At 43.2% G+C, this 27,522-nt stretch overlaps 1 protein-coding gene across 1 annotated transcript in view; it reads left to right on the top strand.

The window, feature by feature from the left end:
- The window catches only part of Sv2c (synaptic vesicle glycoprotein 2c), a 192,516-nt gene that overhangs the window by 42,688 nt on the left and 122,306 nt on the right, over nt 1-27,522 (top strand). Inside the window, 1 exon segment of the mRNA NM_031593.2 lies at nt 6,032-6,712. Within this exon segment, the coding sequence (NP_113781.1) occupies nt 6,133-6,712 (580 nt within the window). The 5' untranslated portion in view covers nt 6,032-6,132.

The following is a 27,522-nucleotide window of genomic DNA, read 5'->3' as shown; positions in this document are numbered from 1 at the left end:
TATGGCTTGAGAGAGTCACTGACACAAGGAGGGAATTCCACACTGGAAGAGTTAGAAATGCTAAGGTGACAGTTTAAAATATTAGAAGCTAAGCCCTGGAATGTGTCTCTCTAATACAAGCATCAGCGAGGACATCCCATCACCCACGAGAGAAGTGTCGCTACTATTTACCATATCTTCTATGAACTAATATCTTCTTTTTTAAAAAAAAAAAAAAGGACACGGAGAAGGGCGGGTGGGCGGGTGGGGGGGTAGATTTTCAAAGAGTGGGGGGAAACAGAGAGTGTGATCAAAATATGTATTATAAATTTCTCAGACATTTAATAAAATATATTTAAATTTTTCTGATAGTTTTACTGTGATAAAATAAACATAACAGAAATTTCCATTTAATCATCTTTAACCATGCACTTATAATATTTCCACCACCATCATTAGCATCCTTCTTCACAGTCTTTCGTCTTATAAAAATAAAACCTCTTCGGGCTTCTTTTTTTTTTTTCTTTTTTTTTTTTCCGGAGCTGGGGACTGAACCCAGGGCCTTGAGCTCGCTAGGCAAGTGCTCTACCACTGAGCTAAATCCCCAACTCTCCTTCTTTGGGCTTTTAATAACAGGTCTCTATTCCTCCACTCTCCCTGCCTCTGGGAACTAAGCTCTTTCATAAGACATCCCTCTGCACAACCCTTGCATGCCAGGAATTTGCAAAAAGTCCAGATGACCCCCAGGCTCCTCGTGTGGTGCCCTCCTTTACCTGAGATTCATTCCCACCACAGTTTCACTGAAAGGTCGTTGATCCGGTGCTTAAATGGGTGAGCTCTGGAGTGGGACTGCTTGATCTGATATCTGGCCTGACGTTCACTGTGTAGAAAATAGACTAGCGACTGTGACGGGCGCCAGCATGCAATGAGTGCACAGCGCTTTTAAGTGTATGTGAAGGCGGACATGAGGAAGGTGCTGTCCCAGCATCTGAAAAGCATGTGCAAGTTTTGGGAAGGAGGAACTTTTAATAACAGCCTTCCATTCCTCCATTCCCAGGAACTGTTTATAGTACGGCTGATGAGGGATACAAGAGAGGGAAAGACTGAAGGTGGAGGCTCTGTGAAGAAACAGAAACCGTCTGTCTGTCTGTTTATCTCGTGTGTGTGTGTGTGTGTGTGTGTGTGTGTGTGTGTGTGTGTGTGTTCATGCATGTGTGTAATGGGAACTTGTGTGAAGCAACTTTAAAATACTATGTGGCATTACTAGGTATATGCTATTTTGTGAAGCACCGAAAGAGGAAACACACACACACACACACACACACACACACACACACACACACACACACACACACACACAGAGTCATAGATCACACTTCTTGCCAGAATAATTCTCATTGATACATATACGTTATCTTTTCTATATTTGTGCAAAATGCATCTATCGTGTACTTTGGATGATGTCATTTGATGCAAAGATACTTGTTTTAAACATCGCCTTTAAGAACTGTTTTAGTCAGGTCTGAGTTCTGTGGCTCAGCACGATGGCCAGGACGTTTACACAGGAATGTGAGGACTGGACCTATAGCTCTGCGTCAGCGCGTTTGCCCAGCATAGTCGGACCCTGAGTGTGGTCCCCAGGATGCCAATACAGGAAAGATGATGACGTGCTTACTGGAGGGGATGCTCTCGTGTGCTGCCCACACGCTGGGATGCCTCTCACTGTGCTCTCCCGGCTCTCCTTTGTGCCTTGTTCCCATTACCCACCTGCTCTCTTTCAAAGACTGCCCCACAGTGCTGAAGCTGCTTTCACCTCTGTGCAGAGGGCTCAAAGCACCTCTAGACTAGGATCACCCCTAGGCGCCCTTAGCTGGCACTTGACAACGGTAGCAGTGTGAAGGCTTGGGTGGAGACATCACTGTCTGACATCCTTCTGAGAGACTGTACTGAGGTCTTCACTTACATTGTACATGACCAAGTCTTCTGCTCATTATGGCCCTCCCTGACCTTTGACCCTTACTATTTCCTAAAAGATGTATATCTGACTTCTGGTGGGAGGCTCTACCTCTAGGCAGCCTGATTTCATAGATGTCAAATACACTGTCCTAAAGACAGTGTAAACTGTAAGTCATTTAACCCCCACTACAATACAGCTTCACCACTGTCATCTCACAGCAAAGGAATCAGAAAGGGCACCATGTGCCCCTTGGAGATTGTATACATTTCAAGGCTTTGCCTAGGTTCCTGCCTTCTTGGTCACTATACATTATTTAACTTCACATTATCATTAGAAAGGAAGCCACCATATTGTGACCATTTCCATGGACAAACAAGACTGCACTTGGGAATTACTGTCCATTTAAAGGCATCACTGGTGAAAGATACCATTAGTAACTCCAACTTCTTTTATTGCAAAGCCCTGACATAACTTAGAGGAGGGGTGGTGAGACAACATTAGTACAGGGAGGAAAAGAAAAGAAAGCAGGCTGGAACACTTACTCATACCCCAGTGGGAGCACTGAGTGAGGTGGATGAGGTTAAGGCCCTGGCCTCAGGCCCAGCTGAGAGAGAGCCCCAGCTTCTGTGACAAGCCCTGTGTCCCTGGCCTTGTTCATCCCTTTATGCGTTAGTATTCTCATCTGAAAGATGGAGACCATAACATTTATTTTATAGGATTGAAAGAACTAGGGAAAATGTAGGACGTACATGAAATGCTTCGGACATACTTGGTATAGTAAGCACCAAACTAAGCAGTTGTTTGTTCATAGGATGTGTATGCATATGTATGTGCATGTAGGTATGTGGTGTGTGTGTGTATGTGTGTGTGTGTGTGTGTGTGTGTGTAATGTGTATATATGTCTCTGTGTGTGTGTTCACATGCATGTGTGCACCTGTGCATGTGGGAGCCTGAGATTTATTTTGGGAATCTTCCTTGATGAGCCTTTCGTATTCCTTTTTGAAGCAGAATCTCTTAATCAAAACTTAGAGCTGGCCAGTATGGCTCATTTGTCTAGTCAGCATTATCTAAGGGTCTTCTGTCCTCCGCCTTTGGAGACTGGAGGTCCAGGCAGGCTACCACTTAGCATTTCCGTAGGTTCTGGGGATCCCAACACCAGCTCTCAACTACTGAGTCATCTTCCTAACCCATCAATGTTCAATGAATTATGATTTTTAGTGAAAGTTGGAGCCTGGTGCATAGCGTATATTATACTCTGTAATTTGCTTAGAAACAAGGGTGTATGGCCTGCAAATTGAATGACGTTTTAAGATCTTGTAAGCCTTGCTCTTGGCCATACCTGGTGAGTAAACTTCACCCTGAGAACTACTGCTTTCAATCCAAATTTTTTTTTACTAGTTGGCTTTGTATCGCTATGAAAGTATCTATGAGAAGTTTAAGGGAAGGTTTCTTTTGACTGCACCTCAGAGGTTGCAATCTGTGGTCAGCTGACTCTGTGAGTATGTGACGTAGTAGAACATTATGGCAGAAGTGTGTGGTAGACAGCTGCTTACCTCATGGGGGCCAGAAAGCAGATAAATGGAAGAGAGAAACCTGGCACAAGATTGCCCCCCCCAGGACAAGCCCCTGGTGACCTATGTCATCCAGATAGGACCTGCCTGAGAAAGAAACATCACTTCCAAAGTGGCATCAAATTAAGCATCCATCAGTGTCTCCATTTGAAGGCAGTAGCGATAGAGCCTGTAGGGTAAAGATGTGAAGGCAAATCACTCTAGCCTTTCCTCTCTCTGTTGGGCTGGGGGAAGGCTCTTAAAGGGAGGGAAGGCATCTGTGAACAAGACACGTGCTCTGCTTCTGAGATTGATGTCACCTCCATTCATTTGATTAGATGCCAAGTTCCTAAGGATGAAACCTCGGGGAAAGGGAAATATTGTGTCTACTCGGAGGGCTGTGGGTGTCTTTGGTTTGTCTTTTTCCAACAATGAATGTGGGGGGACGGGGGACACAATTTGAAAAAGTAAGGGCGGTGTGAGAACTGAGCAAAGAGCGGTTCAGTGCGAGGCAATGAGCTTGGGGTAGGAGGGGTTCTGGTTTCATCCAGCACGTTTCCACGGTGCCTTCACAGAGTGTACGCACATGCTCTGTGAGTCTGTGTGTCTGTGTGGCTTGTGAGCCGAGGTATATCCTTACAGCTGTTTAAATATATATATTTTTTAATTCTCGAAGCACTTCTTAAGATTTATTTTGACCAGAATCACAATCATTCCTCTTCCCTCATTTCCTTTCAGATCCACCCCCACCTCCCTACCCACCCAAAAGAGTGTGCCCCTCCTTTAAAAAAAAGTCAGAACCTCACCTGCTCTGAATCCTGTTTGTGTTGCCCAAGCACTGGAGTGTAAGACATGTCCTGGAGTGTGGTTGACCAACCAAAGATGATAACCTTAAAGAAAATTGACCCGGCTTCTCCTAGCAGCTATTAGTGGCCAATAGCCCCTCAGCTAGGAGTGGGACTTCCTGCCCACCTCCCATGTCTCCGTGCCGGGTCATGAGTATGCTGTCACAGCCACTGTGATTTCCCATGTGTGACTGTCCTCTTGCACTGGAAACCTGTTTGCTTATCCTCATCCGTCACCTCTGGCTCTAAAATCTTTCCGCTCCCTCTTCTTTGATGATCATTGAGTCTGCTGGGGAGCCTTTTGAGACACGATGTTTGTATTTTAAAGGCTATAAGGTAGTTAGCCTCACTCTCAGTAGAACACCTGAGTAACATTATCCTAAGAACATTTTTTTTAAAAAAGAAAAACTAAAGTTACAACCTTAGCTAGCTACTCCAGGCAATCAGTGCTTGTGTGTGTGTGTGTGTGTGTGTGTGTGCGTGTGTGTATGTGTGTGTATGTGAGTGTGTGTGTATGTGAGTGTGTGTGTGAGTGTGTGTATGTGAGTGTATGTGAGTGTGTGTGTGTATGTGAGTGTGTGTGTGAGTGTGTGTGTATGTGTGTGTGAGTGTGTGTGTGTGAGTGTGTGTATGTGTGTATGTGAGTGTGTGTTATGTGAGTGTGTGTGTGTATGTGAGTGTGTGTGTGAGTGTGTGTTATGTGAGTGTGTGTATGTGAGTGTGTGTGTGAGTGTGTGTGTATGTGAGTGTGTGTGTATGTGAGTGTGTGTATGTGAGTGTGTGTATGTGAGTGTGTGTGTATGTGAGTGTGTGTATGTGAGTGTGTGTGTATGTGAGTGTGTGTGTATGTGAGTGTGTGTGTATGTGAGTGTGTGTGTATGTGAGTGTGTGTGTGTGAGTGTGTGTGTGAGTGTCTGTGTGTGAGTGTGTGTGTATGTGTGTGTATGTGTGTGAGTGTGTGTGTATGTGTGTGTATGTGAGTGTGTGTGTGAGTGTGTGTGTATGTGTGTGTATGTGAGTGTGTGTTATGTGAGTGTGTGTATGTGAGTGTGTGTGTATGTGAGTGTGTGTATGTGAGTGTGTGTGTATGTGAGTGTGTGTATGTGAGTGTGTGTGTATGTGAGTGTGTGTGTGAGTGTGTGTGTGAGTGTGTGTGTATGTGAGTGTGTGTATGTGAGTGTGTGAGTGTGTGTATGTGTATGTGAGTGTGTGTGTATGTGAGTGTGTGTGTGTGAGTGTCTGTGTGTGAGTGTGTGTGTATGTGTGTGTATGTGTATGTGTGTGTATGTGAGTGTGTGTGTGAGTGTGTGTGTATGTGAGTGTGTGAGTGTGTGTATGTGTATGTGAGTGTGTGTGTATGTGAGTGTGTGTGAATGTGTGTGAGAGTGTGTGTGTGTGTGAGTGTGTGTGAGTGTGTGTGTGTATGTGTATGTGTGTATGTGAGTGTGTGTGTATGTGTAAGTGTGTGTGTATGTGAGTGTGTGTGTGAGTGTGTGTGTGTGTATGTGAGTGTGTGTGAGTGTGTGTGTGTGTGTGTGTGCGCGCGCGCGGGCCTGTGTGTGGTGGGGGAACCAAAGGTGCACAGCACATGATCTTCATTCTATGAAGATATGTGGGATAGTGAGAAGAGCCCACGAGCTAGAAGGCAGAAAACACAGGGGAAGGACTAATGTGCATCTCTCCTGGTTCTTCTTGTGCAGCTCTATTCTGAACTGTGAGTGGATGATGCTGTTGCAGCCAAGCTGCTGAACACACTCCGTGGACTCTTCCCTGCTGTGCCTTGCCCATCGGCCGAGATAAAATGGAAGACTCCTACAAGGATAGGACTTCACTGATGAAGGGCGCCAAGGACATTGCCAAAGAGGTGAAGAAGCAAACAGTGAAGAAGGTGAACCAGGCAGTGGACCGGGCCCAGGATGAATACACCCAGCGGTCCTACAGCCGATTCCAGGATGAAGATGATGATGATGACTACTACCCACCTGGAGAAACCTACAGTGGGGAGGCCAATGATGATGAAGGCTCAAGTGAAGCCACTGAGGGTCACGATGAAGAAGACGAGATCTATGAAGGGGAATACCAGGGCATCCCCAGCACGAACCAAGGGAAGGACAGCATAGTGTCTGTAGGACAACCCAAAGGAGATGAGTACAAGGACCGCAGAGAGCTGGAGTCAGAGAGGAGGGCTGATGAGGAGGAGCTCGCCCAGCAGTATGAGCTGATAATCCAAGAGTGTGGCCATGGCCGTTTCCAGTGGGCCCTTTTCTTCGTCCTGGGCATGGCTCTCATGGCAGACGGCGTGGAGGTGTTTGTGGTGGGCTTTGTGTTACCCAGTGCAGAGACAGACCTATGCATACCGAATTCAGGATCTGGATGGCTAGGTGAGTGCCTTATGTCAGTGAAGCAACTCTGAAATGCTTTATTTACGGAGCACAGAATAAATAACTTTCATTCAGAGCAGCAGTTCTTGACCTATGGGTAATGCTCCCTTTGGGAATAAAAGATCCTTTCACAGGAGTCGTATATCAGATATCCTGCATATCGGATATTTACAAAATTACAGTTATGAAGTAGCAATGAAAAGTAGCATGATTGGGGGGCACTACAACATGAGGAACTGTATTAAGGGGTCACAGCTATATTAGGAAGGTTGAGAGTCACTGATTTAGAGAATTGCCTTTTCCCAGCATTTTTTAAATGAAAAATAACTACAAGAGAAGGAGAAGAATTGCACAGTGAGACCTTCATGGAATCACTTGGGTTCCGTAACTAACTTTTTGGATAATTTCTTCATGTTTCATGTATTCATCATCATTATCACCTAGTTATGTGCATTTTTAAAGGTAAGTTAGAGAAATGCATTTTAACTTACTCTAGGAAAAGTCATCTGACATTTAATGGGAAGTGTATTGATATATGATAGGCAAATTTCATTTTTATCACTAAAATCTACAGAGATAACTATGACATAGCTAGCAATGCAGTCTTTGGGTCCCCATTATGGATATAGCCTTTGGAGAAGCAGCACATTCTTATTATATGTCATGTGGGTGCTTGGTAGAATAGACTTACAATGGTGTCTCCTTTACTGATATCAAAGTAATGGGGATGTAGCACAGTGGTAGAGCCCTTAACAAACATGTGCAGGACCCTGAGTTCATTTCCTGGACCTCTATAGGAAACCCACTTGCTAAATAGAGGTATATTCTATAAAAGTGGTAAATGTTGGTTTCTAATATTACATCTAATGTGCCCTGTGATCCACAAGAATATTTGCTTATTTTTCCCCAATTAGCTTTATACATAATAATTTTCTGTAGGTGATTATAACTTTGTTTTCAGGGTTTGTACCTAAGTTGGACAAACTTCATTCATTAATATGATTTTTAAAATCTATTTCAAATTTTATTAATAATTCAATCTATATGTTGCAACATGTCTTCTGTAGGTAGTCTAGACATCTGCTATGACTTTTATACCCAGCTCACCATGCACCCAATGTTCTTATTCTTTTGGAACTGTAGTTAATACTCTTGAGATAAGTGGAGAAATACACACAGTTTTAGGATCCATGTCAACTCCCTGATACATTAAGTCAGAAGAGTTTTAAAATTCCTCTTACAAATTATGCCTCAAAAATATGTTTGTCGGAATGAAAATCCTTACATGCTTCAGAGTCTATTAAAGAAATTAGACTAGTGTCTACATTTCCAGAGACATCTTTAAACTAAGCTTGGGAAACAGAAAGCATATAATTTTTGTTTTGTGGTATAGTTTGTTAAATAATATAATAATCATTGATGCAAAGAAATGTATGTGATTAGATGCTGTTCCCAACATTCTGGAAGCACAAGAGATAATCACAAAGGAGATAAGGATCAGCACTGTTTGATTCCTTTAAAGCCTTTTATTCTTTAAGCTAGCTTCTCTCTCTGTAGGTATTTGCTTCTTCCTGTGTGAATGAAAGAACCAAATTCATAAAAGCAGATTGTGAGGGGCCACGGGGTGAAAGTTGGGGGAATACCTTGCACATTTTTGCTGATAGATTTGTGTGTGTTCAACCCTCAAAATGCAGACATCACCATGCTTCAGGGGAGAAAGCTTAGCTATAAATAATCAAATTGATTATTTCAGCAGATCACTTGTATCTGACACTGTGTTTTTCCTTTGTTGATTTTCTTTTCCTTTGGTGAGCAAGTGTATCAGTGTAAGCCTGGTTGTCCAAGAACTTTGGATACTTTGATAAGGGAATGTATCAGTAGAATGTATAAAGTCAGATCTTTAGAATTGTATCCACATTGGTAGCTAACCATTGCAGGCTTGTATTTGGAAAGAAACCCTTCTCAATCTATGACACAAGTGTTTATATTGGAGAGTTCACAGATAAGCCTAGTCCAGGCTGGCCTTTCTTCCACAGCCTTCATGGCGCTGGATAGGAACATAGCATTGCATAATATTTCCTTATCAGTCTATCACAGAAGCCAGCACCTGGTAACGAGACACATCTGCAGGTGGCATTGAAAAGTGTAGATAACATTGCAGGGAAAGAGGAACCTGGATTGATCTATCTGTCTATGAATGTTGCCTGCTTTAGTGAATTAATACGGTGTCCCCAGGAGGACTTGGTTTTACTCAAGGGTGTGAGTCTCTAACACAGGCGTTTTAATGGTTTTACGACTCTGCCTTCCAGACTTGCATTTCAATTATTTTGCCATTGTAATTTCACTCATAATTGCATTCTAACAGAGTCTCTTTAGACAAGCATTTAAATTGTTTTGCCATTCTCATTTCATCGGATAATGGCTTTGTAATATAATTACCACACTAAGTCATAGCAGTGGGATCAAAATCAGAAAAGGAAGACCCATGACCCATGCTTGGTGGTATTTTTGTGTATATGGGTTTGCAAAATAAATTTTTATTTGCTACTAAGCACACACCAGTTTTCTCAAGGAAAACCAGGAACAAAATGTGACCCAGTTTGTGTTTTAATTATTTGTGGGGTTGAGCCTGTCTTTGTGTCTGCCAAACGATTGACTTAGGATAACTAGGGCAAAATGTGTACATTTGCCTGTGTGCACAGATAACATTGTTAATTGGACTGGAAGAAGAGAGAGTAAATATTTATTTATCTAATGAGTTGTTTCTTCAGGGGATAAATGTTTTCCTTTTGAGGTAATTCACCCCCTGTTGCTAAAGTCAATTTTTAAAGCATTTACAGTATGCAAAGTATACCATCACCAGGGGTATAGGAGAAAATGGAGAGTGATAAAGAGAGAGAGAGAAAAAGAGAAAGAGAGAGAATGAGAGAGAATATCCACCCTGAGAAATTAGGGTCTAGAAAAAGGATTAGGCATGTCTGCAGATTCCCAGGACAAGGAAGCAAGCATCTATGGCCGAAAGGAAGACAGGACAAACGTTAAGGGTCGGGATCCTGTGTAAAGGAGTAATAAGAAAATGAGTGTTAGTCCAGAGGTGGTCAGCAAGGCTTGTCCATTTGTATGGAGGAGGTTGGGGAATTGTCCAATGGAAGGAAAGCAGGATACTGGGAAATTGTCAGACTAGAAAACATGCAACGCAGCTTTTAGCAGGAAGGAGAATTCCTATCTTCTGCAGTCTCACTTTGGGGCCTTCGGGAAGGATTGAAATGTCAGGGTGTTATTTTTCTATTGTGAATGAAGTACCAAAGAGTTGGAAGCCATTCCATTTAAGGTGTCAGCGCCAGTGGCCTTCACCAGGGCAACGATGACTCTCTGAAAATAATGCTTAGTCTTATAGCAAAGACTGAAACCAGCCTTGAAGTCTGGAACTTGATTTGCTGGCTGCTGCAAAGGACTTTGTACGAACACGGTGAACAGGGTTAAACATGTAGGGACAGGAGCACAGATCTTAGATTTGCTGCCCTTGCCTTCAGGACAGGCTCCTCTCAGACATCAGCCATACATCCTCCTCACTGCTCTGGCTCAGAGCAAATGCTGCTGAAGGGCTCCTGTAGGGCTGTGACTGCTTAGTTCCTATCCTAAGGCTAGTGAGCAAGCAGGGTAATGAGAAGTGCAGCCATGCCCCAGCTCCAGTCCTTTGACAAAAGAACAAGCATCGTGCTGGCTGCCCTTCCTTGCCCTCCTCATCAGTGGGGCTGACTTCTCACCCATAGTCTTACTACTTCTTACATCCTCCCGGTGAAGCAGAGAACGTCACATGATTAGTTCAACTGCATTCATGTTTAGAGTTCCAAAAATAAGTGGAGCATGGTCATCCACGACTGGTACAGAATTGTTGGAAAGCTCAAAGATGGACTTGATAACTAAGATGGAGACATTTAGTGATTAGACATCCAGTCTGTGGTGCCTTGACTTTTTCAAGGCAAACTGCAATGACGATCCCTAATTGTTATGTTCAGAGGTAAATTTGAGGACATAGGTTTTTAAAAGCATCATTGGAAAAGAACCATGATACTGGAAAATAAGAAGTAAATGGTGTTCAAGAAAATGGAAATGCCCTCCTCCCAAGGATCAGGGAACATCTTAGAAGAGGGAGAGGACAGAATTTAAGAACTGGAGGCAATGGGGAAGAATGGCCTGGGATGCTACCCCCTCAGATGAAGCGTGGCCACGGCCATCATGAATACACAGCAGCCATGGATCAGGCCCTTCACCCTTCCGTCAGAGACAGCGGAGGTGTCCGTGAGATTCACCCCTCCTTGAGGCACTATTGGCTGCTAATGGTTGCTGAAGGAGGGAATAACCAGAGGGAGGCTAATTAGGAGGAAAATGGGGTTTATAGGGAAAGAAGGGGAGGGTAAAAGAAGGCAATGAGGACTAATATAACTATTGCACATTGTATACATGTGTAAGACTGTCAAAAAGAAAGAAAAATTAACATTGAAAGCATTCTATGTATTTGAGGGTGTTACTATGTACGTGTGAACACAGTGCCTGAAGAGTCAGGAAGAGGCTGTCAGATTCCCTGGGACTGAGGTTAACAGACAGTTGCGAGATACCCTAATGTGGGTGCTAGGAACCAAACTTAGGCCCTGTGGAAAAGAAGCCAGTGCTCTCAATCACTGAGCCATCTCTCCAGCCCAGAAAAGTATTTTTTTTAAAAATGGAAGTAGCAAGGACATCCCATTCAAAAGACATTAATTGAGCACCTGCCATGAATGAAGTGCATTGCAAGGTACTTTGAGGAGTATTTTGAGGAACATTTTCTGATCTTTGCCATTTGGGGACTTTTTTCTCCAGTGTAATTTGTAATGAGGTGGATTTTAGTACACTTCTCTCTATGATGGTGAGTATAATACTGTAGTCTCTCAGAGCATAGCATCATTGGGTCTGCCTTTGAGAACTTACAAAAACTCATCTAGACAGTAACATCTGAGCAGGGATTTGAAAGATGATGATGAGCTAGCTCCCTGGGCAGTTAAGAAGAGTGTTGCTCTGGAAAGATAATGTTAGTGAACATGGACCCTGTGAGGCATTCACTGGGAGTTTTGTTTAACTGAGAGGTGGTGGTAGTTCCAGAGCTGACTGAGGTCAAGCTACTGGTGTACTGTGAAAGACCTTAACATCAAGAAAAGGAATTGCTTTTATCCTGAAGCAAGCAAGAATAGACTGTTAGATCACAGCTTTGGGAAGCTACTCCGGCATCAGTATGAGAAGTGAATTAGATGAGAGGCTTAAAAAGTCAGATGGATATGGGAAAATCTACTTTACTGATGTAGGATGATTGACAAGTAAGTTAAACAATTTCACTCCTCAGTTTTGATATCTTTATGTCAGGAGTAAGAACACTAGATCGAACTGGAAGTCTTAAATGAGAAAAATCTCTATATAACTGTTAACAATGGCTTACCCTGTGCCGTTGTTGGTAGGACATGTAAAACCCCATTGTTGCTGTGTAGACTGGGTGTGCAAGCCAATAATGAAGAATGATGCAGAGTGTTCTTCTCTTTCAAGCTTATTCCAAATTTTTGATTCTTTGGAACCTTGGGTGTGCTCTGAAATTTGATTTTTGAGTTGTATACCCTTAAAGTATTTGCTGTATTTGGGGATCCACAGCTGTGCCCCCTGAGGGGATGGTCTCTCTGTTCTCCATGTCTACTTCAGTATCTTTGATGGGCTTTTATCTGTTGTGAATGTGACCTCTGGCTCTGTTCAGCCTCCTGGCTGTCACCTCAATCTTAATTGATTTTAAAATTATTAGCTCATGAAGTACAGCCTGTACGCCTACACTAGCAAAATCTTATTTGGATTCCTTATTGCCAAACAAGAAAATAAGATTAAACTATCTCTCTCCAGTATAGTCCTTGGTCTTATATCCTCCAGCCCTTTGCATTCTCCTGAGGAGAAATGTTTCTGACACCAGAAAAGAGCTAGACCAAAGTAGCCCCGAAGCACTCCTCCATCCAATTGATCTGATAGGACAGAAAGTAGACGAAGCATCAGGCCACATTCTTAAAACATCTGGCGATGTGCAATTGATGCAAAGGCTTTAGAAAGGAGAATGATAATGGCTGCACACCACTGGGGATGTCCTCTATCCCACAGAAGGTCTACTAGGATGCCCTACACTCCACTGTACAACACTGGGAATGTAAACCCTATGGTAGATCCATCTTCAGTTAGGAGTGATCTACTATCTTTCCTCAGCTTAGACTGAGCATTTGGTAAGCCAAAACAAGAGAATCTGGATTCAAAGGCAGCCTGGGCAACATAGACCGTCTCAAAAACAAAAATCAAACCAACCAAACAACAAACTAAACAAAAGAATAGGGTAAGAATATAGATGGCTACTAGAACCCATGTGAGCATGCTTGAGCACCTGGGCTCATGCCCCAGTGCCATCCCATAGAAACAATTAAAAATGGGAAAATTTAACACATCACATAAATAATACACACACACACACACACACACACACACACACACACGGAGAGGGAGGGAGGGAGGGAGGGAGAGAGAGAGAGAGAGAGAGAGAGAGAGAGAGAGAGAGAGAGAGAGAGAGAGGTCTTACCTAGAGTCATTTGTTTCCTGTGTTCAGGGGCATGGTGGAACTGATGATCGGCCCTGCACAGATGAGGATGGGGACAGCTTCTTTCTTTCTCAGCCTGTTGCCAGAAGCTTCCCAGAATTCAGGGTACGAATGAGCTCTGCTCTTAGTCAGTGATGCCTCCACTTGCAGTGTCTCCTAAGCAATTCCTGGATAATTCAGGGCCCCGGTTTTACCATCTGACATCTCATGAGTGCGCCAGAACTTTGGTTCCCCTCCCTAGGAAGCATTTGAGGGAAGAATTTGGTTGCAGATGAAATGTGTTTCTTAAAAGCCAGAAGGGGGCTAACATACAACCTCAAACATCCTGTGGTTAATTATTAGTTTATGTGGTGTCAAATAATCATAAATGTCACTTGCTGGTGGAAATTTTTGCTAAATTAGGTTTGGGTCAGGTTTTTTTGTTTTTTTTGTTTTTGTTTTTGTTTTTTTTTTTTTTTTGGGTGCATGATGGGGGAGGGGGCGTGTGTGATAAATTAAGCTCTTAGAGCCAAAGCTCTTTCGCTAGAACTATGGAAATCAATGGTGATTTACTTACTTTCTAAAGGCCTTGGAAAAGCAAAAGCAAAAAAAACGAATAAAAACCCCTTAGGGTGGGGCACAGCTTTGTGAGGTCAGAATTGCCTCCCAGCAGTAGCTAACATGGTACGTTTTTGTTTCCAGAAATGTTCACACAATACAAAACCAACACACAAATAAGAACACACCCTGATTACTCAGCGCAGCTTCTGTGCTACACTTCTCCTCTGTGTCCTCTCTCTCCCAGTGCTGCCATCTGAACCGTGCCTGGTTTCATCCTTTGATGTTCTGTGCTGTGGTGTAAGGAGCTGAATAATTAGATCTGTTGATAAAAGCAAACAGCTAGTGCGTGCGAGCTCCACTCTCCAGCCAGGACGTCACGACACACACGGGAGATGCGTGAAGATCAATGCCAGACATGGTCCAAGTGGGCTAAGAATGCTGGCGCTTTGACTTGTTGGTCCATTATGGTCTCAAATAAGACTAATAACTATGCCTCAGTTAAAAGCCTTACATGAGCAGCTTAATTTTTTCCTATGGTCAGGAAAAAAAAATGACTTAAGAGTTTGGAACTGATACAAAGTAGATTTAAGGCTTCGACATTTTAGCTTCTTTATTCATTGTCTATGGCTGCTCTTTTTATCTTCTGGGCTCTCTCCTTGCCATGGAGACTCTCGTCCCCACAGCCTACTTGCCATTTATGTTCTGATATTCCTGGTAGGCAGAAGGACAGGGTCCATATTTTGTCGCATCCTATCCATGGCTAGTTAGTATACAGGCTGCGTGAACTCTTAGGAATAGCCTTAAGCCATTCCTCTCTGTGCTATGTTCCCGACATGCCCACTGTGTTCCTCTCTATTTAGACTCATTACAGCTCTCCAGATACTCTAGCAAAGGGGTAGTTAGAGTTCAGATAAATTTGAACTCTCACCCAGTTAAAGTTAGGACAGAAATAATAGTGGGAATTTTTTTGTCCATAAGACTGTCATGTGTGATATTTGGGACATACTGATACTAAAAAAAAATTCATCGTTTGATCATCTGGCATTCAAATTTCCCTGGGTGGCATTACTACTGCCTGTGTTGGCAAAGGGAGCATAGAGAGACTGGAGCTGACCTTACCGTCTACGAGCCTGGTATTACCATACACCTCACTGATTCCCTCGCCTCACTTTATTGGAGTCACCCCCAATGCCAGAGTTTAGGAATCAGCGCATCGGAATTCGGTATGTGAGTCTTACCACATCTCATTGTACTGTTCTTATTCAAATGTGAATTTTAAAACTCATCTAGACCAGCCATTCTAAGACATAAGAGCCTATGCAAGGCCTGGGAGGGAGGGGATTATTTTGATGTGCAGGCTTGGGTATTGAAGATCTGGGAAATAGCAGTACAGGTGGAGATGCTGGCCTTACCTACCAGCATACAGTAATGAACACAGACAAAGGGAGCTACAAACCATTTCAGGAAAGGTGGGGTTTTCTCTCAGCCAATGTCGACAGCTGAAGGATATACAATTTTGCCCTAATAGATAGTAGCTATATCCTTTCCTTCACAGTGTGGGAAATCTCACACCTCTAACCACATTTACAGGTGCAAATCCTAGCGTGGGTTCCAGTGTGCAGGGCCCGGTGTGACTTGGACTTTGTGGGAATAGCTTCTCAGTGTCAGCGTCATGGTGATACGATTAGAGTAGGATTCCTTCAGATCACGCTGCCCTGCCTATCGAACTCCATGGAAGGTAACGAATTTTCTCTGAGTAATTTTGTTTTCTCGGGAGAACATAGTTAGGTCAGAAATAGGAAGGGTACAACTGTGTCAGACTAGCTGTTTGAAAACTGTATGAATCACGACGCTCACTGGAACAAAACAAAGTCTGGCTGTGAGGGACAACGTCACATAAACACACATGCCCGCCGGGAGGTAGATCACACGTGAGAGGCAGGTGTGGGTAACCAGTGCCCTTCATCCATTTTATTATGTCTATTTCCTGCTTATGTGGTGTGAGAGGAGATGGGCATGAAGTCCTACCCCAAGCTAAGGAGCTCTCGGAAATGGATCCCTTCTGGGAGACAGAGTGGCTTTCAGAGTGTTGCTGTTGGTAGCTCTACCATGTTGAAGAACACACATCCATGAGTACAACGTCAACACAACTGGAAATTAGTGAGTTTAAAAAAAAAAAAAGGAGAGGAGTTGGCGGGGAGGGTTTGTGGATTTGGGAGGAGCAGGAAGACAGATGGATACAGTCAAAATCCAGTTCATTGTACAAAATCCTCAAAGAACCAATATTACAGATCTAAAAAGAAAAAGTTGTGATACGGGTAGAAGTTCAGTTAGCAATGTCCATATGAAATCTACCTGTCAGAACAACATTCCTCACACAGGAATGACACCAGCAAGGGTCAGTCCATCTGCTCACCACGTTCCTCATAAGTCTGTGCAAGGCTTTATAGTCCATCAGATGACATGCCAAGACCAGCCAGGGACAAACTCTGAACACAAGTCACAGGAACCAGGACAGACATTCATCCATCTGAGTAAGAATGGATTAAAGAAAGGCCTCAGAAAAGCACAGTATTTGAACTTGGCTTGGATTCTGAGTACAGTGTGGGATACAGAAATGAGGCTAGGGATCCCGGCCCGCAGCAGCTCTCTGCTCCCAAACCCCGTGGGAGAGAGACCTCACCGCCTGATCAGGTGGGCACTCCTGAGGCTGCAGAGTGGAGGAGACCACCAAAACTGCCCACCCCTGCCCACATCCCTGGCCCAAGAGGCAACTGTATAAGGCCTCTGGGTTCCCGTAGGGGAGGGCCCGGGAGCGGCAGGACCCCTTTGCCTGAGACACCGCCGGAACCTGAAGGAAACAGACCGAATAAACAGTTCTCTGCACCCAAATCCCGTGGGAGGGAGAGCTAAACCTTCAGAGAGGCGGACACGCCTGGGAAACCAGAAGAGACTGCACTCTGTGGACATCCAGACGCCAGAGGAAAACACCAAACGCCATCTGGAACCCTGGTGCACGGAGGCTCCCGGAAAGAGCGGCGCAGATCTTCCCGGTTGCTGCCGCCGCGGAGAGGACTTAGGCAGTACCCCACGAGCAAACTTGAGCCTTGGAACCGCAGGTAGGACCAACTTTTCCCCTGCAAGAAACCTGCCTGGTGAACTCAAGACACAGGCCCACAGGAACAGCTGAAGACCTGTAGAGAGGAAAAACTACACGCCCGAAAGCAGAACACTCTGTCCCCATAACTGGCTGAAAGAAAACAGGAAAACAGGTCTACAGCACTCCTGACACACAGGCTTATAGGACAGTCTAGCCACGGTCAGAAATAGCAGAAAAAAGTAACACTAGAGATAATCTGATGGCGAGAGGCAAGCGCAGGAACCCAAGCAACAGAAACCAAGACTACATGGCATCATCAGAGCCCAATTCTCCCACCAAAGCAAACACGGAATATCCAAACACACCAGAAAAGCAAGATCTAGTTTCAAAATCATATTTGATCATGATGCTGGAGGACTTCAAGAAAGACATAAAGAACTCCCTTAGAGAACAAGTAGAAGCCTACAGAGAGGAATCGCAAAAATCCCTGAAAGAATTCCAGGAAAACACAATCAAACAGTTGAAGGAATTAAAAATGGAAATAGAAGCAATCAAGAAAGAACACATGGAAACAACCCTGGACATAGAAAATCAGAAGAAAAGACAAGGAGCTGTAGATACAAGCTTCACCAACAGAATACAAGAGATGGAAGAGAGAATCTCGGGAGCAGAAGATTCCATAGAAATCATTGACTCAACTGTCAAAGAGAATGTAAAGCAGAAAAAGCTACTGGTCCAAAACATACAGGAAATCCAGGACTCAATGAGAAGATCAAACCTAAGGATAATAGGTATAGAAGAGAGTGAAGACTCCCAGCTCAAAGGACCAGTAAATATCTTCAACAAAATCATAGAAGAAAACTTCCCTAACCTAAAAAAAGAGATACCCATAGGCATACAAGAAGCCTACAGAACTCCAAATAGATTGGACCAGAAAAGAAACACCTCCCGTCACATAATTGTCAAAACACCAAACGCACAAAATAAAGAAAGAATATTAAAAGCAGTAAGGGAAAAAGGTCAAGTAACATATAAAGGCAGACCTATCAGAATCACACCAGACTTTTCGCCAGAAACTATGAAGGCCAGAAGATCCTGGACAGATGTCATACAGACCCTAAGAGAACACAAATGCCAGCCCAGGTTACTGTATCCTGCAAAACTCTCAATTAACATAGATGGAGAAACCAAGATATTACATGACAAAACCAAATTTACACAATATCTTTCTACAAATCCAGCACTACAAAGGATAATAAATGGTAAAGCCCAACATAAGGAGGCAAGCTATACCCTAGAAGAAGCAAGAAACTAATCATCTTGGCAACAAAACAAAGAGAAGAAAAGCACACAAACATAACCTCACATCCAAATATGAATATAACAGGAAGCAATAATCACTATTCCTTAATATCTCTCAACATCAATGGCCTCAACTCCCCAATAAAAAGACATAGATTAACAAACTGGATACGCAATGAGGACCCTGCATTCTGCTGCCTACAGGAAACACACCTCAGAGACAAAGACAGACACTACCTCAGAGTGAAAGGCTGGAAAACAACTTTCCAAGCAAATGGTCAGAAGAAGCAAGCTGGAGTAGCCATTCTAATATCAAATAAAATCAACTTTCAATTAAAAGTCATCAAAAAAGATAAGGAAGGACACTTCATATTCATCAAAGGAAAAATCCACCAAGATGAACTCTCAATCCTCATCTTCGGTTGGTTTATATACAAGTGTGCAATTTCTAGGCTTGAAAGTAAAATGATGCTATCTGGTGCTGGATAGAGGAGCCTTATTTTTTATTATGGCAGCTTGCTATTTTTGTAACATGGTGATTTGGTTGAACACAATAAAGTACAGTAGTAACTGATCTCCCCTTCTTCCTGGATGAGTGAGCAGATGATTAAATGTTGATGTCAGCATCCTTGAGCATATTCAGATGAGCTTCTGCTTCTGTTGAAAAGGATGCTGTGTTTGATTGTGGTCCGAAGCTTTGAAGCACTACTTAGCATCTCCTTCCTTGGAGGTCTCACTGTTTAAACATAACAGATTTGATAGCTTGTTGGTAAGGTGAGGTCCAGCTTGTCTCCACTAAGTCATCTTCATGTGAATCCGGTGGTTATAGGGTTTTGTTCTAGGGATATTTCATTTTTTTAATAACGGTTTTAGCTGACATTCATGGAGAGAATGAATCCTTAGAACTGTGCCACTAGTGAAAGGAAATCCTGTCTAGAGTATGTTTCTTTACAAAGCTGTGTCACACCATCCTTTGGGCCCTCTGCTGGAAAAGTAGAATCAAGTCTCAAATAATGCCTTTTAAATTGTATCCTCTAGTACAGTACTGTATCATACCTCTGTGGATGTAAAATAGCTTGTACCTGCTTTATGACACGTAGTAGTGACCGTGCTTTATCAGAGCTGTTTTTAATGATGTTGCTCAGAATGTTTTCTTTCCAGATGATGATTGAGAAGCTAATTTTAAAAAAAAAATGGTGCCAGGTACCACAAGAGTAACAGAAAAAAAAAAAAAAAAAGAAAGAAATGAGGCTAGAGGCAGCAGACAGAGAAAGGGCACACAGGCATGCTGATTGCAGACTCCATATGATATTCTGCCTCCCAGAAGCAATCAACTTCCAATAACTCTTCAGCTAGGGGTAGGACTTCACATCCAGCTCCTCTCATACCACAACTCGGTTGAGGTGGTAAGAGGAGGGGGAACTTGCATACAGGAAAATATGGGCAAGAACTGTGAATATCTAACAATATCTTCCTACGGATGACCCTTAATACATAATAGAGCCTAACAGATAAGTGGTGGCCAGAAATTTTCCATTATATTTGAGATATCAACCACAATGTTCAAAAGAAACCATCCAGGAAGCGTTCAGAAGCCAATACTGAGGCTGCCTAGAGAAACAGCCCTCGAGATGGTTTCTTAATTTGGGTTTCTATTGCTATGAAGAAACACCATGACCAAGACAACTTGTATAAAGGACAAGATTTAATTGGTGCTGGCTTAGTGTTTCAGAAGTTCAGTCCATTATCATCAAGGTAGGAAGCATGGCAGCACCCAGGCAGACACAGTGCTGGAAGAGCTGAGAGAGAGTTCTACATCTTTATCCACAGGCAGCAGCAGGAGTCTGGCTTCTGCAGGATGCCAACAGAAGGTCTCTTCCGCAGTAGGCGGAGCTTAAGCACAGGACCTCAAAGTCCATGCCCCCAGTGACGCACTTCCTCCAACAAAGCCACACCTATTCCAACTAGGCCACACCTCCTAACAGTATCACTCCCTCAGGGCTAAACATTCAAACACACAGAAGTCTACCTATTCAAACACTCCAGGTGGGCATTGAGGAGAAGTCAGGACAGAGGTAAAACAGCCCACAAGATTGGATGACATGTTAAAGGCAAGAGAGCAGAGGACCTTGTGGGGTAGGATGGATCATTAGTCAAGGTTTTTCAGGAAAGAGGGGGGAAAGTCGTCAGATGAGTGGGTTGAAAGGAGGAAAAGCCTCAGCTGCCTGGAAATAAACATAAGAAAGCATAAAGGAAGAAGGAGATGCTTGAGGCTGGTGTGGACTTCCGGTGCGGAAGTGGCAGCAGTGGTGAGAATTCTATGCTGGCGGGGTATGGGAGGTGGGGGGCTGAGAGGGTGGGGGCGGGAGCATGGGGCACACATCAGATTCAATTTCCTCCTCTAAATCCTGCCATATACCCCTCCTTGCTCTCTTTCAAATGCATGGCCTCCAGCTTGCATGCAAGCTTTTAATATCTACCAGGAGGGAGAGGCAGGGGAAACCTCTGCGTTCCAGCCCACCCTAATCTACAGATTGAGTTCCAGGATACCCCAAGGCTACACAGAGAAACCCTGTCAAAAAAAAAAAAAAAGCAAAAACAAACAAACCAAAACAAGAATGGTCTCTTTTCCGTTGTGTGTGTATGCGTGCACGCGTGCGCGCTTGTGTGTGTGTGTGTGTGTGTGTGTGTGTGTGTGTGTGTTCCTAAATATAACTTGTTTAATTATAATGTTACTTGTACATATGTTTTCCGAGGAGAAGGAAATAAGTCTGTTTTAAATTTTGTTATAAAGTACTTTGGTATATATTTGCTTTGGTTACCATTTCTAATAATGTAATTATACCAGGGACTGGAATAGCTAAAAAAAAAAAAATCATTCCTCCTCTACAAAGGGAAATTTCCATATTCATATTCATTATCTAGTACTCCTGTGCCTATGATCACACCTAGACTCTGAATAGGAGACCAAGTAACATAACATAATCAGCCGGGCCATTCGCTACTTTCTTCTTTCAGTGGTTTTTCCACATTGAAACAACCAAGTCTGTTACAGGTCATACAGTATTTCATAAAACTGGCAATGTTAACATGTATGTAATTATGTAGCAATTTCACCGTGGCACAGGATTGCCCGGGCCTGGCACATGGAAGAGGAGGTATGACATGAGCTCGTTTATATCATACCTTCAGGACTCCACTATAAAACTCTGAAAATCAATGAGCAAGTTTAGCAGCATCCTGGTTTCCTGAGACTGTTGTAACGAAGTCCCACCCACTAGGTGATTAAGTCAATGAAAACTGTTTTTTCCTAGCTATGGGTGTGTGAGTGCATGCATGCATGTGTGTATGCGTGTGCATGCAAGAGAGAGAGAGAGAGAGAGAGAGAGAGAGAGAGAGAGAGAGAGAGAGAGAGAGAGAGAGGAGTCCAACATCTCTAGAAGTCCCCTTGAGACTCTCTCCTGGCCTCTACTAGCTTCTAATGTCTATTGACATTTCTTAGTTTGTCCAGTCCCTGCCTCTATCCCCACATAACCACCTTTACCCTTATGCCATGACTGCAGTAATGTTCTGCTAGTACAATAGCTTACCTCATCATGGCTACCATGAGGTCTTTGGAAAGATATTATCTTATCAATACAGAATCAAAAATCAATTGTATGACCGTTATATTGTTAAGATTTATTTATTTATTATAAGTACACTGTAGTTGACTTCAGACACACCAGAAGAGGGCATCAGATCTCATAACAGATGGTTGTGAGCCACCATGTGGTTGCTGGGACTTGAACTCAGGACCTCTGGAAGAGCAGTCAGTGCTCTTAACCACTGAGCCATCTCTCCAGCCCCCTTTTTTCCCCCATTATTTTAATGACCTAAAATGAATTAAAATTAAGAAATGATTCTTATTCATAATAGCATCAAAATCAATAAAATTCTTAGGAAAAAATTACATTTGGGGAACTGAAAATGGTTACTGAAATTGAAGCCATAAATAAATAGAAAAGCATTATGTCCCTGGACTGGACAATAATATGGTTCAGGTGGCAGCGGTCTAAAAATTTCAGTTTAATCATTATGAAAATTCCAGCTGTATGCCTTATAGAGATTAACATGCTAACTCTAAAATTTTTGTAGAATTCATATCCTAAAAGTCCTATGGAATTCTAAAATTGTTATTTTTTTCTTGTTCAAAATTTCAACGAATTATTCCAACATCATCAGTCTAGAAACTGTAAGAGATCCAAGTAAAATGATCAGTGGCATTCTAAGACTTATTTTATCTATGTGTCTGTGTGCCTCTTGTGCACAGGTACCCACAGAGGCCAAAGGCGGGCTTCGGCTCCCCTGGAGTTGGACTTACAAGCTATTGTGAGTCGCCCAGTATGGGTGCTGGGAACTGGACTCAGAGTCCGCTAGAAAAGCATCAAGTGCTCTTAACAGCTGAGCCATCTCTTCCTCCCTGATTAGCAACATTTTAATGACTATACAAAATCCATAAAAGAAACAAGAAAGGGTTGGGCTCTTATCACAAGTTCTCCGACTTGAAATTCAAGTCGTTTCTCAGTTCTATTAGATGCAGCCTATGTATCACATCTTCAGAGTAATAAGTCTTCTAAGCCAGTACATTAATGAGATTACTGTAATACCAAAGGTACAAAAAAAATCTTATTGCCATGGTGATGGGAGAGGACACTGTCAGATAATGATGTTCTTAAAACTGAAGCAATGCTCAGACTTTGGCTGTGGTATAAATTGTCCCTTTGAGTGCTTGGTAAATGTTCTAAAACTGTGTCTTAGTTAGGATTTTATGACTGTGAAGACACACCATAAAGGAAAATATTTCACTGGGGCTGGCTTACTGTTTCAGGGGTTTAGCCTATTAGCATCATGGTGGGAAGTGTGGCAGATTGTAGTCAGGTATAATGCTGGAGAAGTTGCTGAGAGTTCTACATCTGGATCTACAGGCAGCAAAAGGAGACTGTGTCTCATACTGGCTATGATTTGAGCATAGAAGACCTAAAAGCCCGCCCCTACAATGACATACTTCCTACTACAAGGCCACACCTACTCCAACATGGCCACATTTCCTAATAGTGTCACTCCCTATGGGGCAAACATTCAAACACATGAGTCTATGGAGGGCATTCCTATGCAATCCACCACATGCTGTCACTATTCTAATAATTGTGAGTGATGTCACAAGTAATTGACTTTAGTGTCAAGAACCAAGGCTTCCTCAAGGAGTGGTTTCTCACATCTGGGCAGATGGAGAAGCAGAGAAAAGGGGTGCTGATGTTTATTTCTTGTCTCTTTTTTCCCCTTTTATATGATCAGAAGTAGAAAAACATTATGTTCATGGAATGGAAGAAATAGTGCAGATTATAATTCAGTTTAATCATTTTGACAACTCCAACTGGATTCCTTATGGAGATGAACATGTTAACTCTAATTGTTTTTAGAATTTCTATCCCATGGGCCAGTGCTTTCCCTGTTTAGGGTGTGTCTTCCCTCGTGCCCTACCCACCTATCTCAGAAAACAGGAGCCCACAACTACATCCAATGGGTGTTTCCTGGTCTATCTAACAAGGACGATTCAGGGACACACTGTGTATCTCCCATATATGACCTCTTTTCATCAGACATGGGGACGGTCTTACCCATCTCAGTACCAAGTCAAAGTTAAAACTGTTTTCTTCCCTAAAGTATTCAAGTCACAGGAGAATGACTTTTTTCCCCTCCATCTTTATTAACTTGGATATTTCTTATTTACATTTCAACTGTTATTCCCTTTCCTGGTTTCCAGGCCAACATCCCCCTAACCCCTCCCCTTCTATATGGGTGTTCCCCTCCCCATCCTCCCCCCATTACCGCCCTCCCCCCAACAATCACATTCACTGGGGGTTCAGTCTTGGTGGGACCAAGGGCTTCCCCTTCCACTGGTGCTCTTACTAGGCTGAGAATGACTTTTTAAAGTGCCATGTCTCCTTCAAGTGACTTGTCTAGACGTACAAAGAGTCATTTTACTCCAACTCCTTTATACTTTTTAGAAATTCATTGGGAAACTGCCTTGTTTCAAATGGTCTCAAGACCAAGAGTGGTGAAAGTTAGGGTTGTTGCTCGAGTGGGGAAGACTTTACAATATGCACAATAGAAAAATAAGGATAACTTAAACAAGGGAGGAGAAGCCAGTCAGATTTGAGTTATGTGTCTTGATTTTAGCATAGGGACCCTACCATCAAACACTGGGAAGTTCACTTTTGTGAACTGAGTTCTTGACTTCATGATATGCTACATTTCACTCTGTGACCATAGCAAGTGTCTTAGGGTTTCTATTGCTTCAATAAAACACCATGACCAAAAGAAAATTAGGGAGGAAAGGGTTTACACTAAAATATACTGCTCATCATCAAAGGAAACCAGGACAGGAACTGAAGCAGGGCAGGCACTGATACAGAGGTCATGGAGAGGAGAAGTGGGAACTTAAGGGTTCTTTGGAAAGTTGGTTATGTCAGATGGTGTTTTGCTAGGGCAAACAGGTGAAGGAGTGTTTTCCTGAAGCAGACACAGGTGAAAGGTAAAGTTCTGGTAAAGCAAGTATGTGAAAGGGCACGTGATGAAGGGTTCTTCGCTAACAACATGCATATATTGGTCCACCTTGCATTGCATAACTGAGCTTCATTTGTCTGGACACCATGGACAGGAAGGCACCAAAGGACTCTGGTGATATGTTTGTTATGTTGTGGCTTCTTGCTGCTTCTGAGGACTCAGGCAGATTGGCAGAGTGACTTTAGCTGATACAGACTCACATGGAGTTTTGCTAAGACAGGTTCATCTGCTGAGGCAAGGTATGTGGTGAGGCAAGACCCATGGAGGGCCCATTGGTTTCCTGTCTCCACGGATCTTCACTTCACTGAGACCCGCACAGCGGAGAACGTCTCTTGGTGTCCCTACTGTTCCAAATCCCTCCTGCTGACTCTGCCGATGTGGCTGAGGCCTGGCTGTTCCTGCTAACTAGTGCCACCACTGCTGCTATCCCGACCGTCATTACTGAACTGGACGGCTGGTGTATCCGTGCCAGGTTTGCAAATGGACCTATCTGCTGCTGTTGAACTGTGAACTGAACTGCTGATTTCCTGATAATATAGATGGGATTTACTCCAAAGAACCATTTCTAAAAAGGTCCACTCTCCCCTCCCCTCACACCTTGCTAGAAGCATTTAAGAACCATTGTTAAAAGCAGGCTTTGAAAAGAGTAAAGGTGTGCTTTGTACTGGCTTGCTCAATGTGGCTTGCTCAATCTGCTTTCTTATAGAACGCAGGACCACCATCCCAGGGATAGCACAACCTACAGTGGACTAGGCCCTTCACTATCAATCACTAATTAAGAAAATGCCCTACAGACTTGCCTATAACCCAATCTTATGGAGGCATTTTCTTCATTGAGAGTCCCTCCTCTCAGATGACTTTAGCTTGTGTCAAGTTGACATAAAACTATCAGCACAGCAGAGTTTAGCTTTAATTTTATCTACAAAATGACTAGTTTGTCTGTTTCACATGTCCTTTCCATCTCTGTATTTTCCCTGGCTCTGTGCTTTGATGGTCTTGGGTGTGACTGATATGTATGTACGTGGGGTGAGCCACCCAGCTGCCATGATTCTCTTGAGTTGCATGTGTGTATTCAAAACTTTTGTAAGAGTTGAAGGTGGGCAGCACTGGCCTATCCTAACAGATGGGGAGAGCCAGGTTAATAATAGCAACAAATGCTCGTCCAAATTTTACTGATTGCCAGTTACAGGTCTACACATACAGGTCACTTTTCCTCAGAATAACTCTTTAATAGTTACTCTCTATCCCTGTGATAAAACACCATGACCAAAGCAACTTATAGAAGGAAGCTTATTTATTTGGGGTTTACAATACCAAGGCTAGAGTCCATGATGTCAGAGGCAGTAGACACTGACTGGAATATCAGCTGAGAGCTTTTATCTTAAACAGCAAGCAGGAAACAATGTGCGTGATGTATGCCTCTGATACCTCAAACCTGCCCCTAGTACACACCTTCTCTGATAAAGCCATACCTCCAGTCCTTCCGAAACAGTTCCGTCAACTAGGGATTAAGTATTTTAATGCCTGAGATCTATAGGAGACATCTCACTGAAGTGACCACAGACACTATGATGAAGATGCTGTTATAGTTCTTGTTTTAAAATAAGAAGAGCAGAGAAGACACTTTGCCTGAAGTCTCATGGCTAAGTCCGATGCTGGATAAAGATCCAGAACACATGGGTGATGATGAAGAAACTTCAGATCCAGGAACCAGAGTCCTCTTCTTCTTTTGGCCTGGTTTGTGCTTCTGATGGTTGAATTCGGAGCTCTGCGTATGCTGAGAAGTATTCAACCACTAAACTATACCCCGCCCCCAGCCTTCCTCCTGCCCATTGCTCTTAATTTTAGTTTGAGCCGGAGCGTTCGTTCGCTAAACTGCTCAGCTGTTCTCAAACTTGCTGTGTAGTCCAAGATGGCCTTTAACTTCCAATGCCCTGCCTCAGCCTCCAGAGTAGCTGGAATTCGAAGCCTGTGCTCCTCTACCGGCTCTTAAGTCTGTACCAGCTGTGTTACACTTAAGCTTTCTTTTTATGATGCCAACCTGGAGGAGACACTTGATCCCACAGAGAACTTAGTATGTGGGGGCATCTGAATGGCTTCTATGTCAGGAGAGATTCATGGTAGAGTCACATAGGGTGGCCAGACCCTCACAGTCTAAGTGGATTATGTTCTCTCTCACTGATTTCCCCTTGCAAGAATACCCATCCCCTGTAAGTCATGGTTAGGGTATGGCAGTGATTCCCAAGTTTCCTAAGTGAGCCCATCCTGTGAGTCCCTCCCCCTCTCTGGTCTTCAGGACTTGACCTCTTATGGTCTAACTTGACAGTCTGAATTACGGTCTAATTTCACAGTCTGAGTTTGAATTGACTTAGCCCCTTGGCGGCACAACTCCAGGAACTGCCCAACCCTGACCATCACTCTGTCCCCATCTTGCATATAGGTCAGACAAGGATATGAGGAGCTTCTCTCCCATTCTAAACACACACACACACACACACACACACACACACACACACAAAGCAGGCTGAAGGAAATGATATTCCCACAAAATTTTAGAAACACTTATATGAGATCCATTTAACTAAGGGTAACTAAATGGGAAACATTATT

This window comes from Rattus norvegicus, chromosome 2 (genome assembly GCF_021556685.1).
Source record: "Rattus norvegicus strain SHRSP/BbbUtx chromosome 2, alternate assembly SHRSP_T2T, whole genome shotgun sequence".
In the NCBI taxonomy this organism is placed as follows: domain Eukaryota; kingdom Metazoa; phylum Chordata; class Mammalia; order Rodentia; family Muridae; genus Rattus; species Rattus norvegicus.
The sequence above is the reverse complement of the archived record's forward strand: the minus strand, read 5'-3'. Positions and strand labels throughout refer to the sequence as shown.